Source organism: Pimephales promelas, chromosome 13, assembly GCF_988280905.1.
Source record: "Pimephales promelas chromosome 13, fPimPro1.hap1.1, whole genome shotgun sequence".
Lineage (NCBI taxonomy): Eukaryota > Metazoa > Chordata > Actinopteri > Cypriniformes > Leuciscidae > Pimephales > Pimephales promelas.
The window spans coordinates 10,552,886-10,568,806 of NC_142781.1; the positions used below are offsets into that span (position 1 = coordinate 10,552,886).

Sequence of the window (15,921 nt, forward strand, 5' to 3'; positions counted from 1 at the left end):
GATGTACAACATAAAAAGATAAAAAGAGACCTGACATGTATAAGAGAAGTCTACACATAGGCTGTGTTCGAAATCGCCCCCTACATACCCTCATTCATTTGTCCCACTAATATAGTCCACTTAAAGGGGTGAATGAAAACGAATGAGTGAATTCGGACACTGAGTGCACTGGAAACGATGCTGCTTTTGCATAGTTTGTGCTTGCTGTCTAATAATCATTTGAAACGTAGCAAACTGGCAGCTCCAGTAGGCTACTAATGAAACGATTTATCTTGAACTCTGTCATTGAAACTAGCATGTTTAAACCTTATTAAACAATTTAATAATCAATTAAAAAGCATTTAATAATACCTGTATGATATTATGCTGTACCCACATTGGACCAGTGGTTTGGAAAATGGATGGTTGATTTGATTCAGCTGCAGGCACCATTTTCTGGTCAGACACAGGAATTCATTTTGTACAACCTACAGTGCATTAGCAACTGAAAGTACTACCAAACACACTCTACTAAAAGACTGTTAGATTTCAAGTCAATTAAATATAATTGCACATTTTATATATATACAGTATATATATATATATATATATATATATATAATCACTCTTTTTTGCATGGGGTGTTAAATATTTAAATCTCTTAATTAATTCTTGTAATTAACAATTAATTGTCCTTTTATTGCAATTACAGCTAACGTTACATTTTAGTAACAGTCATTGTCGTATAAACATGTTTCACCGTTAAAATGCAAAAACTGTCATAGCCTAATGCATTAGTGTGATATGTAGCTACAAATATCTCAAGAACGTAAATAAAAAGTGTTTAGGACAAGGTTATAGCGTTGATATTTCGTGCCATCCAAAAACTTTTAGTCTGATCTTTCCAAGTGTCCATAGCAACCAAACAAGGACAAACATGGCCAATGTGAACCACACCGAGAGCCGCTCCAAACGAGTCTTTTTCAACAACATCGACTCATACTCATCCAAATATATCGCGCAGGTAAAAGAGTCATAGGTACATACATTACATTAATATAATAAGCGCTGTGGCTTAATGTTGCTTTGTTTAGTTCTTGTCGTCATGTGTCGTCGGAGAGTCTCTCGCTGATGAAGAGGAGGAAGACAAACAAGAGGCTTCAGATGGCGCACGATTTCAGATAGTCGGAACAGTTGCGAATAAAAGTGCAGAAAAACAACGTTTTGCATTGGAGGAATATTGGGTTAGTTACGTTTATCATTTATCATTTAAATAAATGATGTGGTATTGTTGTTAGATGGCATTTAAGACCGGCTTTATTAATCAATTAAAAAAAAAGATTCACGTTTACCACATTTCTGAATTAAAACAATTTAATTTAGATATTTTTTCGCAACCAGAAGTAAAAAACATTTGTAGTTGATACTGTGCTTATTGAAGAAAATAAAAGCATTAATATAATGGAATTCTTAAAATAATTAAATTCTTTAGTTTTTATAATTTCTTATAAAATAAATAAACAGTGGAGCAGTAAATATATACACAGTGAACACACAGTGAGACACACAGTGAGGCACAGTGAACAGGACGGAGCTGGCAGAGTAGGTGGCCACTAAGGCAGAGCTGACGAGACTGAAGATCCCCACGGTGGAGCAGACGAGACTGAAGATCCCCACAGTGGAGCAGATGGACAGGAAGATGGATCAGACGTTCTCCTTGACCGTGTTTGAACAGTTCAGGGATGACCTCGGTAGTCTTGTCAAAGAAGCCAAGGGCTTTAGGGATGACCTCCATGGTTATGTCAGGGCAGGCAGATAGTTCAATGACAGCCTCTTTGGCCATATCAGAAAAGGCAGAAGGTTCAGGGGCAGTTGCTGCTGCATCGGGAGAAGTTGTAGACATGTGTGACCCAAACACATAATACTGCCATTACAGGAAGCGCAGCCGTTTCTGGTAAGACCTCTGCGACAACCATACTTGGAAGACTGTGATGTGCTGGGACCTCCGAACTTGGATGCGCTGAGACCACCGGGATGCCGGACCCTTGCACCGTCATCAGTGACGAGTCCGCCTCACTGGGTTTATGGATAAGACGCGAGTCTTGAACACCTTGAAACAGCCTGCTTTGGGTTTGGCGGCCATGATGGCTGGGGACTCTTGGTAAATGCAGAGCCACTCAGTTGCAGTGCCAGATCGATAAAATTCCAATTAACTGTTCACAAAAGCCACGCCCCCTAGTTATTGTTACTACACCCGTTAAACAAATGGTCAAACACGACCAGCGCGACAGATTGCCATGACAGGAAGAGGTATACCCGTGCGTGTCAGTGACCTTTTTTGGCGAAATACCTCAGCGATATCCTCCAGATCGAGGCAAAAGAGGTTACAGTATGCAGTGGAGGGATATATTCAAAAAATAAAAATACGCAATGAAGGAGACACGACTACTATCGAGGCTAATGCTTTCTGGTCTCAAGCGAAATCTGAGAAACCGTATGACCTGTACCTCAAATGCAACCAGCACAGCCTTGAAGAAAATTTTATAATCTGGTTTAGTGGCTAATTGTTTGGAGTTAGAAATATATAACTCTATAAATTATATCATATATAAATATAAATAAATAATCAATAAATGTCATACAATATCAGATAATGACCTTTTATGAGCAGGCAACACTTTTGTCCTTGACCCTTGTAACAAGTCTGATGTGTCTTTAAACTTTGCAAGCTGGGAACCTAGAGCAATTTTGAGCATCTTGTTTCTTCATATTTCAGTCTGTGAGTCGAGAAGAGCTCCTGCAGTATCTGATGCAGTGTGATGTTATTGTGTATAATATCACTGAACACACTGATCTCATAGATGAGGCAACATGGGCCATTTCAGGTAACAATACCTCAGATTTCCAGATTTATCTAGGCTGCATCTCAAAACATGGTGAGGCACGTTCAGATGACCAAAATTCTGTTGTGAGATGCAACTCACTAGGTTTTAGGATACAGCCCTAACACCATTTCATTTATTTTCAGTTTATTTCTTTATTCATACCAATCTATAAAACTGTATAATACATATGTGTTTTTGTAGCCCTGCACTCTGAAATTGAACATTTTGGGTCTTCAAAAATATTTATCCTGCTGTCAACAATCATGACATGGGCAATGACCAAACCAGCTGATCCTGTGAGTGTTGCTTTTAAATATTTATATCATACAGTGAGGTCCAAATTTGTATTGAAACTTCTTTCCACCATGGAATAAAAAATAAAGGTAATTGTAACTTTTTATCACACAGGTATGATCTTTTTTAATTGCAGTTGTGAATCACAGTTCATACTTTTTTCTCAGAATTATGAGACAAACTCACAATCTCGAGTTATGAAGTCAGAACTGTGTGAGTTTATACAGGTACATTGTAATTGTGATGTATTACATCAGAAAAGTCAGAATCGCAAAATACAAAGATTTGTAAGTTTATATCTCTCTGTCATGTGTGAATAAGAAGGAGAAGGCAAACTCAGTTTAAGGCTCGTTTATTAATAAATAAACCAAGAGGGTCCATACAACATACGACACACAGGGGTGGACAAGTGACGCAGGGACCTCGATGGAAACCGGGCTGGTGGTGGTTGATAGACGATATGGTGAGTCCAGATCCAGTGAATGAAGACGATGAAGCAGAGACGAAGACGATCCAAAACCATGAGCGACAGGAACAAAACACCAGGAACACCACAACGATCTGACAAAGACAAAACGAAAACTGAGTATATATAGGCACGGCTGATCAGATGCAGCTGACACCACTGATCTGTGACCACGCCCACACACACAATAACAATGACACGAGGCAAGAAGGACACAGTGAATTCATGTCCCAGTCCACCAGATACTGGAATCCAGATACCCCTCTGCCTCGAGACCAGAATGTGATTAACCAGATAAGTAGGATCCCCATCTACGAGCCGTATGTGACCAACACCGTGTGTGGGAGGCTTCGACCGGTGGTGATCGGCTTTAGCCTTGGTGCGCGCCCTCACTTGGACCAGAGTCTCTGGGGCTCGGGCTCAATACAAGGTCGCAGAGAACCATCCTTCTTACCCACGAAAACCCCCCTGCAGGAGAAGAGGAAGGCCGGGTGAACTTAGTTGCTAGAGAAACAGAAATATATTTCTTCATAGCCTTCCTCTCTGGAACAGAAAGTGAATCTATCTTGCCCTTAGGGAGAGACTTACCTGGCAGTAACTCATTAGCACAGTCGTAGGGATGGTGCGGAGGGAGAAAAGCAGCACAGGACTTACTGAACACTTCCTTCAGGTCCAGGTACTCAACGGGCACGTTTCAATAAATCCACTGCTTCCTCCTGAAACACAGAAACAGGTACAGACGGACAAGCAGATGTAAGACAAGGCAGTGCTCCATTCAGAGATGGAGTGTTGGCGCCAGTCTACTCTGGGGTTATGTAAAGTTAGCCAGGTAACCGAGGACTATGGGTGCCAGGGGTGAGTCCAAGAGAAGAAATGACAAAGTCTCTGTATGATTGCCTGATGTGGTGAGAGCAATGTTGGGGAGTTTTTGACCATTAAGGGCATTGACGGATATGCTGCGAGTAAGAGAAGTGACAGGAATGACAGAAATCCAAGAGAAGAAATGACAAAGTCTCTGTATGATTGCCTTATGTGTTGAGTGTTATAGGTCCTGTGGTTTGAGCAATGTTGGGGAGTTTGTGACCATTAAGCGCATTGACGGATAGGCTGTGATTAAGAGAAGTGACAGGAACGAGCAGTTTATGGACAAGCTTATGATACAAAAAGTTTCCCTCTGCTCCTGAGTCCAGAGAGAGGACAATGGTGATGAGTTCTTCTTGGCGGAGATCCCACCCGATAGTAGCCTCAAGTTTACTACCGAGCTTGGCCTTTTGCAGGACAGGCATGTAGAAAGTGGCCTGCCTCCCCACAGTATAGGCAGAGTCTGAGGGACCTCCGACTTTCCTTCTCCTCCAGGGAAAGCCAAGCCCTGCCCACCTGCATGGGCTCCTGATCGACGATTGGGCTGACCGTGTCCCCACCGCTGGTTTGTGGATCCCCTGTGACTCCAGGAAAAGGACAGGAAGAACACAAATTCCATCCTGGCAAGACATGTTTTCACCGTGAGAGCCAGATCCACATGGCTGTTCTAACTTGTGGGCAGAACCAACGCATAATTTTCCTTCTGGACATGGTCAGCCAACCCATGCAGGAACATGTCCCACTGCGCCTCCTCATTCTATTGGCACTCGGCCGGCAGAGTGCGGAACTCGATTGAGTAGTCTGCCCATTCTGACATAAACCACATTTCAATAAACGAAAAAAACCATCCATTGATGAAATGTTTTCTGTATTGACGAAAATCTTGCGCGATGTCCTAAACCGCAGAGATAATCAGACGGGTCGTGCCATGGCTAGACGACAGACTTCCACTGACACGTCCGATACACAAACAACTCATTTTAACCTTAATAAATAGTTAAAATAAATGACCTGTCCAACACTGAACTCACGAATCGGTGTAAAAACAATCGGTAACACTTAATTAGTTTAAGCTACTATTAATAAAGTGCACTTTTACAGCATTGTTAATGTTAATTTCAATATTTGGAGAGTCTGAATAGGCCCACTATATGTGTAGCCATTAAATAAGCGCATTTAGTTTAATTTTTGTTAAAATATTATGTTTTTTTTTTTTTTTACATCTATGCTGATTATAAAAAATGAACAGCATGATTAAGCATGCTTATTCACTGCACCATCACCACCCATCAATCGACGGCCTATACCCCTGACTAACCCAATCCGATCACAGCTCTCCCGGTGTTACTTTTCTTCCACAAGATTTATGGATAAGCTGTTTGATTTATAATTATTAGGATTATTTTCACATTTCACTTACCCTCAATTTGTGTGTTTCCCATTTGAATGGTCAGCATATGAGGTGGCTGCTGCTTGCGCTGGGACTATAGGCTTTAGCTTCAATTTTTAAGAATTTATCCTCACGTTTGCATATTATATTGTGGATATATCCCTCGAATGGAATACTACAATCCCTTTTGTCTTGCTCTCTCAGATATTTCACATGTTCGCCAAAAATGATAAATTATCTGATTGGGAATGTCTGACACCTGTGCACACACACTGTAGTAGATGTGGCAGGCGTGAAAGCTTGACAGCCGTAGCAACAGTTACTAGGGAGGGCGGGGCTTAGCGAAAGGTCAATTGGGGGTTATAAATGAATTGTGAGTTTATGTTTTGCAATTAAAACGTGTTTTTCTAAAAATGATGAGACATAAACTCACAATTGTGAATTATAAAGACAGAATTGCGAGATATAAACTTTCAATTCTGAGAAAAAAAGTAATAATTTGTGTGATATAAAAACAATTGTGAGGAAAAAGCCAGAATTCCAGTCACAATTATTATTATTTTTATTCTGTGGCCGAAACCTTGCATATTGACTCCATATTGAAAATCCCTCTTTTTTGGTGACTTTTTTTACAAATGACACATTTCACTTTTCACACTGTTTTTCATTATGCTTATATTATTAGTTAGAATGTACCAGTGACCATGAACAGACCAGACATTACTTTTGCTACTTTATCTGATTGTATCTTAAGGATGATCCTGACATTCCCTTGACTGAAGACGACTACAGGAGACGAAGACCACATCCAAACTTTAAAGAACACACAAGCACAGAGAAACTTGTGCTTAAACTGGGGAAGACTGTAATTGATCCATCCAGAATCCAGCCTAATACATTTCAAATCATTTATGATATGAAACAACCTTAATACCATAACATATGAAACAAACTTCCTGTATTTTTCTTTCAGAAAAAGTCAAAGCTGTCTACTTATGTTGTAACATCGGGGCTGCAATATGGAATGGGCGAGAGCATGTTTCACTTCTTCTTTAAAGTACTGAAATGACTCAAGTATAAGAGCAACATTATTTTTCAATATGAATTCATAATCACATTTTGTTGCCTAACTTGTTCACTTTCTCCCAGACAGCTTGGCTCGGAGAGCTTAGCAGCGTGCCTGTTTTTGGCTCTGGGACAAACATCATTCCTGCCATTCACATCCACGACCTTGCAAGGTTTGAGAAACTGCAGTTCTGTCATTTTCCTGGGATGTTGATTTGTGTTTTGTTTAACTTTTCAATTTGATTCTCATCTGATATTTTTGTCATCATTTGTCATTTCAGAGTGGTGCAAAACATCATCGATCACAAACCAAAAGCACACTACTTCCTCGCTGTGGACGATTCCAAGAACACTTTTGAAGACATTGTGAAAGTATTATATCATCACACACTTTGTTATATTATATGATGTACTGAATGTAATACTCACACTTTAGTTTTGCAATAAAGTGCGGCAGGTATGATATTAATGATGTCAGAACCCAGAAGACTAATTCGTCGCTGGTTCCTTTGAGATTTTCCAACCCGATCTCACGACCAAGTCGTACGAATTCGACGAATGATTAAAAAGTGGCTAATTCGTAACAATTCATACGACCTCACTCGTACGAATTAATACGATTTTGCTAAATCGTACATATTTTACGAATTGGCCAATTCGTATGAATTCATACGAATGACCTACCCCTTACCCCGCCCCTAAACTTAACCATCACGTGGGTTTAGACAAATCGTACGAATTAGTACGAGTGAGGTCGTACGAATTAGTACGAATTAGACACTTTTTAATCATGCGTCGAATTCGTACGATTTGGTCGTGAGATAGTGTTGGATTTTCCTATGGGATTTTATTATGGGGCTTTTAGATTAATGTGCAAAATAAAGCCTGTGATTTGAAGGATTTGAAGGGATTTTAAATTTATGTGAGAAAATAAACCCTCTGTGGTAAAACATAACTTGACGATACTTTGATGTTTTGTTATACAACGTAAATTACACACACCCATAGCAAAAACACGTATTTTGCAGCATTTTTTTAAATGTATGTTTTTAATAAGTAACTAAAGACAGGTTGAGTGTTGAGTATGTGTACGTTGAATAACAAAACGTCAAAGTATCGCAAAGTTATGTTTACCATAGAGGGTTTATTTTCTCACATAAATTTAAAATCCCTTCAAATCCCATAGGAGAATCGGAATCAGCAGCGAATTAGTCTTCCAGGTTCTGATGTCATCCCTACAACATTCTCTGAGAAAACACCAATAGAAATCATTAGTAAACACGCGGCTGTCTATTTCCTCAGGCCATTGCCTCTGCCCTGGGTTCTGGACAAATAGAAAAAGTCCCAAAGGAGGATGCCTGTGGCACAAAGGCAATTACGGTAGGCTGTTTTTGCTGAACACACATTTTTGCCATGTCATAAAATAATATGTGAAGGTAATATATATCATTGTTGTGTATTTTAACAGAAAACCGACCTGCTTTACCTCAGTGTCAACCTTCAGACTGAGTCGCTTTTCTTAAAGGATAAATTAAACTTCCGCTGGGATTATGACTCTGGGATTGTTGATAACATATTTCGTGTGGTGGAGGAATACAAACAGACACGGCAACTGTTGGTAAGCTCTGATAACACTTGCTGATAGAGTCATGTCTAGTGTAAGAATTAGAATTTATATCAGAAATTAAAAAAGAAATTGGTAAAAAAAAAATTTTTTTGCCGCTTTTTAATATTTTGAAGACCTTTCTAAGCAATATAGCTTTAGAAAATGTGTTTACCTGCTTACATTCTCCCATTTTGCTTTTCATTTCCTTCAGCCAATAAAAATCTGTCTTCTTGGGCCCCCTGCTGTTGGCAAAAGCTCAGTTGCTGCAAAGTTGTGCAGATATTACAAACTTCATCATATTAATGTCAGCGAAGCCATCGATGAGAAAGTCAGACAACTGGTGAGTGAGAACACCACAGCTTCTTTTTTAATTGGTATTTTAACGATGTCTACAGTAATTAAGAACAATTGTCGTGAGATCCATCTTTTCACACTGAGAGCAATTGATTTGAGGGACTCAAACAACGATTAAAAAAGGGGGTTGGGTACTAAATGAAAAAAAACCTTGATATTTCAACAAAATATGGAAAATTTGGACATCTTCATCCTGTTCAAAAGTTCATCCTGTTCATCCTCGGCAAGACGCCCAACAATCAACCCGAAAATAGTCATATAACCATTGCAATTACTCCGAAGCTATTCAGTTAAGGTATGAAAACTGCATAGTCCTGCTTTAAAGCAGCACTGTATATATAATTGTTCCGTCAAAAATTTTAGGCAGCATAACTGTTTTCAATTGATAATGACTGATTTCTGATAATAATAAGACATATTTCTTGAGCACCAAATATTAGAATGATACTAGGACTTAAATTGTACTTAAAGGGCTCATGATCTGACTTTCATTTTATTATATTGTTGTCTGAGGTCAACTTATGACGTTCGCTTGGCTATTTTGTACCCTAGTTTTGAGCCTAGCTGAAAAACGCTGGGTTTTTATGGGCGTCTCGCACTGAAGACTTGGAAGTAAACGCCCACTGCTGTGAGTGGATAACAGTTTTGCATATTATAATAAGTTTCAACTCACCCGTCGATGCACTTGGGGGAAATTGTTTTGAAAACGTCCAATGTTGAAAAATGACAATGATTCTCCCATACATGTTCGACCCAGTGTGATTCGAGTGTGTGTTGCACAATTCCTGTCGGATCCAATATAGACGGCACAGCACCGTTCTTTACTCTTAATCGTCTGCAAATCCAGTCTTGTTTACAAAACAATCCTCAGTGAAATGAAGCGAACAGACGGACAATGTTTTGCATAATCTTTGAGATTCTAAACTAAGGAAACACACAGATAGCTTTTAATGCTTATTAAATATTTAAAAATATAAAAAATGTAGAAAATAGTTATTTTTCTAAATAAAATAAATTATTGTAAATATTGCCATCTAAAAAGTAAAATATAACTTGTATAAAACTAAAAAACTAATAGCATTCGTAACATAGCATTCGTAAATGCTATGTTATGTTATCGAAAGCTGCTTTGTGGAGTGGAGGCACTTGTTGCTGGGCGTTTGTCAGTCTCTCTCTTTTTCGCGTGTTTCTTTGGTACAAGCAGCTCCTGTTGCTGAGTTGACTCAGTGTTTGAGGAATCAGAGAGTGCGTTCACACACAACCCGCAAAGACACGTGACATCTCAGCAGCATCTATAGTTTGCTTATGAGTTGCGATTTTTTTTCCGAAAAACCACGCTTGTGCATTTGTTTTTCTCTGTTTCGATAATAAACTAGCGCATTGCGTACCGTTTCACGCTTAAATGGCTTAAACGGCATCATTAGGCTGCAACGCGACATTGATTACGGCTTTTGTTCACACAGTGCGCGCGCGTGACTGAACCATGGACTGAACACAGCAACTGTTACTCTGTCCCCAACCTGGCGGCACCAATCCTGGGCCGTGTTTGCGTTCACACAGGAGGTGTTTGTTCTGGCAATTTCCCGGGATCAACACGCTGTGTGAAAGGGGCTCATGTTGTTTCAATGTCGCAGACTGGACGGGGTGGAGTGACATCACTACGATGTTTTAAGGGGAAAGTACGTTAACGCACAGTGGGCGGATATATTAATAGTATTCAAAAACCGGAATAACCGACATGGTAAAATCACGTCAGTTATAGGCTCTGAATTTCGGTTTCGATTATTTTTCGGTTAATCGTCCAGCCCTATGAGGTAGGCCTATGTTATTTAGCTATGCATGAATGCGCGAATCGTAGGGCGGGGAACCGCGTTGAACCGCGGCGAACCGTGTTGAAGTAGGCGTTGATCTTCTTCTGCGGGGGTGGTGTTTTATCCTCTTTGATGTCATAGTTCCCCACTTTGAAAAACAATAAAAGCTTTTATTGGACTAACAAGGACGTTTTCAGTTCTGAAACTTACAGAATATTCTTATAATATAATGACCTCTTAGACGTCAAAAACTCAAAATGTGATTTCTCAGTTCATCACGCCTTTAAAATAATGGAAATAAACAGACAATTTTAGGATTTTGAACAATGTAAAACTTTTTTAAAAATATTGATTCGATAATAGAATAACGAGTAATAAGTATTTTCACTAAATCTCAAACTTTTTTTGGCCCCGCTTGATGTGAAGCTGTTTTGAATGTTCAGTGTGTGTTCTTCAGGAGGAACTGCTTGCGAGCAGTGTGAAGACACAGGAGAATGAGGAAATGCTCACTGGTGCCGAAGAGAAGCTTAACACTATAAAGAACAACATGCTTCAGAACGATGGTATGCAGTGAATGAAGCTTCGACATGATCCGATTTATGTATGTAAATATGATTGTAACAGATCTGATATAGTAAGTGTTACTTGATGATGTTTTCTCACAGGCCAGTTGGATGAGCAGCATGTGATGGACATCATAAGGGAGAAGCTAAACTCAATGCCTTGCAGAAATCAAGGATTCGTTCTGGATGGATACCCAAAGACCTATACACAGGCTAAAGAGCTTTTCCATGGTCAGCTTTCTTCCTTTTAAACAAACAAAACCCAACATGGAATTATAAAGTCTTCACCTTTAACTTGTGAAATGTTTTCCAGATGCAAACATGGAAGTAGAAGATACCAGATCTTCAATATCTCAGTATAGCAAAGTGTTGATTCCAGGTTAGTCATTACAGAAGATAGTGATATATTTCACTTCTGTTGTAATGTTGTAAACGTTTAAATGCATGATTCAGCTTTTAAACATCTTAGTAATATCACAATAATGAAATGCTTTTCATTGTTTTTGTAATAAAAGAGCTATGGCAATAATAATAATAATAATAATACGTTGGAAAATAATTATTAACATTGAGAAGACTCTTCAGCTATTTTTCACTATCCCGTTTCGGCCAGAAATACTGCACTTTCTGTTGAGCAAAGAACCCTGACTTTTTTTTTATTATTACAGGTTCCACAAAAATATCAAACAGCAAATATTAATACTGTTTTCAATGTGATTAATAATTAGAAATGTTACTTGAGCAGCAAATCAGCATATTATTATGATTTCTGGAGGATCATGTGACACTAAAAATCACCGGAATAAATTACATTTTAAAATAATATTAAAATCAGCTGTTTTAAATTTTAAAAGTAGTAATATTTCGAAATATTACGGTTTGTACTGTTTAAAGAGTTAGTTCACCCCAAAATTGAAAATTCTGTAATTAATTACTTTAATTATCACTTTGATGCTTCAAAAAGTTCATAAAGAGATTGTAAAACTAACCCATATGAATTGAGCGGTTTAGAACAAATTTTCTGAAGAGACTCGATCGCTTTATATGATGAAGAGATTGAATTTAGGCTTATTATTAAAGTGGTAAAGTATGATTTCTCTTTTCTAACTTTAGTTAGTGTGTAATGTTGCTGTTTGGGCATAAACGACATTATCAAAGTTACAACGCTCAAAGTTCAAAGAAAAAGGACATATCTGCTTTTAAATAAAGCGTTTTTTAAGGACTACAACAAAAAGCTGGTAGTGACTACACAAGCTTCCTCCCGGGTTAGTGACATCAGTAACCCTAAAATTTACATACACCCCGCCCCCGGGATCACGCAGTCCATGTTGAGAAGAGGAAGAGCTGTTATATAAGAGTCAGCTCAAACTTTAGCATCTGTCTCTTCACATACAATAGAAAGTCACTCAGTGTGCATCTCTCAACAGTTCCTATTCGAGCGATTTATAGATTATCATGACAGAATATGCTAATTGAAGATAGTTAACTCCACATCATTAACATAAATTCATCAACTGACCATTCAGAGATGTCTTGTTGTATTCTACATATTGTCACTTCTTTTTGAGTCTCTCCATTACGGAAGCCCTGAACCGCAACCAAAAAAAAAAAAAAAAAAGTCAGTAAAAAAAAAAAAAAAAAAACTTAAAAAAAACACCAAATCTTTAAAAAAAATAAAAAAATCTAGCATTTTGAGATTAAAGTCGAAATGTTTCGAGATTAAAGTCGAAACATTGTGCATTCATAACAGTGCGCGTCCACTGGCTCAGAGCGCGCGTGCGCGTGTGTGTGAAGTTGAACTGCCATGGATAAACACAAAATAGTAGCTTTTTACTTTTATCTGGGCTTTCAACAAAATTCTACACACGTCACACGTGGTAGTGGCAGTGTTTCTGAGGTGTTTACGTGCTGGATGGAGAAATCCAGCTTTATGAATGAATGAATGAATGAATGAATGAATGAATAGGGCATTTATATAGCGCTTTCATATATGCCTACACTCAAAGTGCTTTACAATCATGTCAGAGAATCTCTCCTCAACCATAAGTGGTTATTAAATCTTAGGAAATCACAGGATCCGGCCAAATGATTGGATACAGAATGATGCACTTAAAATGTATCCAGAGCGTATTTACGGTGAAGAGGGAGACCGAACAGTTACTGTTGTGTTCTCGACCCAGATAGTGTTGTTTAGACGATCACGAAAACACCTCAGAAACACTGCCACTAGCACGTGTGACGTGTGTAGAATTTTGTTGAAAGCCCAGATAAAAGTAAAAAGCTACTATTTTGTGTTTATCCATGGCAGTTCGACTTCACACACACACGCGCGCTGAGCCAGTGGACGCGCACTGTTATGAATGCACAATGTTTCGACTTTAATCTCGAAACATTTCGACTTTAATCTCGAAAAATTCCGACTTTAATCTCGAAACATTTCGACTTTTATCTCGAAACATTTCGACTTTAATCTCGAAAAATTCCGACTTTAATCTCGAAACATTTCGACTTTTATCCCGAAACATTTCGACTTTAATCTCGAAATGCTAGATTTTTTTTTTTACTGTCTTTTTTTTTTTTTTAGGTTGCGGTTCAGGGCTTCCGTACTCCATCTTTGACTGACTCTGTTTTAACATTAAAGGCAGAACAGTTTCTTTAATTTTAGTGTATCGCAGTGTGAGGTAATCGCAGCTGCTAAAACACACAGGCTCTTGAAACCCCGCCCTCTGCAGCTGCTCATTTGCATTTAAAGGGCCAGACACAAAACGGTGCATTTTTGCAAATCCTAAAAAAATGTGACAACTTTAACATGCTATATAAAAATATCTGTGAGGTATTTTGTGCTAAAGCTTCACACTTATACTCTTGGTACAAATAAATCAAATAAATTCAGATTTGGTGAGCGTAGGCGACTTCTTTGAAAAAACGACCCTAAACTGTTGAACAGTCGTGTATTACACATCAACAGAAGTAAAACTGGGCTGGCAAATGCTGTGTTTCATGTTAACAATAACAAACATTGTCTTTTTTTCCTCCAGAGTTCATCTTCTCATTGGAAGCCACTGATGAATTTCTTAAAGAGCGCGTCCGGAGTCTCCCGCAGCATGTGGCAGAGGAAATGCACTTCACTCAAGAAGAGTTTACAGAGAGTCTTGCAAAATTCAGGGAGACTTCGCCAGAAGACGAGTCCGTGCTTGACTATTTCGATGAACTGGAAATCCACCCCGAACACATCGGTTAAAACCCAAACTTTCACTCTTATTTTTGTGCATACATAAGAAAATTGAACTGACTGGTAAGCTGATAGCCATGAAGCAGGGTGGTGCTGTTATTAAGAATATTGTTTTCATGATATCATTCTTAGACGTCGAGAGCGTGGCCGCGGTGGAGAAAATAATTAAAACTGTGGGGCGGCCCATGAACTATGGCCTGAGTCCTGAGGAAATGCAGGAGAAGAGGAAAGAGGATGAAAGGCACCAGCAGCTGAAAAAGGAGGAAGTTGAGAAAGAACTCGTGGAGAATGATAAAATGGCTGCGCTTTTGGACAAATGGGTACATTTGTTTTTTTTTAAATAAATAATATTTGGCCAATGACTATTTAAGTAATAGGAATACAGTAAAAACATTGATTTTGCAAACCCTGGAAACCCTAATACATTTTTCTTCGAGATTCTATGATGATTATAAAGTTCAAAAGAACTTTATTTGAACTATGATTGTCGTAACAAGTTTTGGAAGCTTGTTTCCGCCACAGAATAATAATAAAAAAAGTAATTCTGACTTTTTATCTCAGAATTGCATGATATAAAGTCACAATTGCATGTTATAAAGATATAACTCACAATTCTGAAAAAAAGAAAAAGAAAAAGTCAGTCTTTTCCTTAAAATTAAGACTTTATAACACGCAATTGCGAGTTTATATCTCACAATTCTGAGAAAAGATGTCAGAATTGTGAGATATAATTTCACAATTGCGAGATGTCAACTTTTTATTCAGTGGCAGAATCCACAGAACAGTCGTGTTTCTCACTTGGACTTTTATTCTTGAAATTTCCTGTTTCTAGTTTTGCAGTCCTGTTGGCAGTTTTCTAGTGATTTGTGAAATAAAACTACTGTAAACATAAAAGTCCAAATGAGAGATAGTAGTGTATGTGAGCAGCCAAATCTTTCTCTTTCCCCTTTGAAACGACCACGTTGTTCAGCTTGTGGATGTGTGTTTGCAGAACAGGAACGTGGCCGAGGTAAAGAAGCAGGAGCAGGAGCTCTTAGAGACACGATCTGTCCCCGTGAGACACTACTTGATGAAATACGTCATGCCCACTGTCATACAAGGACTGGTGGACTGCTGTAAGGTCAAGCCTGATGACCCTGTGGACTTTTTGGTAACACTTGTATAAAGATATTCATAACCTGTTTTTTTGTATTTAACAACACACTATTTATTTAACTAAATTGGTGTCATATTCTCCATTTCAGGCTGAATACCTCTTCAGGAACGACTCAGATGATTAGCTCATTCTGCTATAACAAGAAAGTGTCATTAAAAGTGTTTTTTTTTTTTTTGTTTAATCTCTATAAACAGGTGTTAGATAACATAATACAGTATTGTGTGTATTTAACAAACCAATCAATAAAATTATATGAAAT

The 15,921-nt window shown here is 38.4% G+C and overlaps 1 protein-coding gene across 1 annotated transcript; it reads left to right on the forward strand.

Moving 5' to 3' along the window:
• Window positions 1-911: 911 nt before the first annotated feature.
• Window positions 912-15,921, forward strand: ak7a (adenylate kinase 7a). The gene is made up of 18 exons (XM_039691838.2): window positions 912-1,003; window positions 1,074-1,223; window positions 2,756-2,864; window positions 3,066-3,160; window positions 6,630-6,740; window positions 6,849-6,932; window positions 7,025-7,113; window positions 7,222-7,312; window positions 8,243-8,320; window positions 8,409-8,558; window positions 8,758-8,886; window positions 11,169-11,274; window positions 11,377-11,505; window positions 11,588-11,653; window positions 14,313-14,510; window positions 14,639-14,826; window positions 15,498-15,656; window positions 15,751-15,921. The coding sequence occupies exons 1-18, from the start codon at window positions 917-919 to the stop codon at window positions 15,784-15,786; spliced, it is 2,055 nt and encodes a 684-aa protein (XP_039547772.2). The 5' UTR covers window positions 912-916; the 3' UTR covers window positions 15,787-15,921.

Bases quoted from the DNA above. Each gene is read 5' to 3' on its own strand.
- ak7a (XM_039691838.2), top strand. From the start codon at position 917: ATGGCCAATGTGAACCACACCGAGAGCCGCTCCAAACGAGTCTTTTTC. The intron at 2,865-3,065 runs GTAACAATACCT...GTGTTTTTGTAG, and splicing joins GGCAACATGGGCCATTTCAG to CCCTGCACTCTGAAATTGAA. The intron at 7,313-8,242 runs GTATTATATCAT...CTATTTCCTCAG, and splicing joins CTTTTGAAGACATTGTGAAA to GCCATTGCCTCTGCCCTGGG.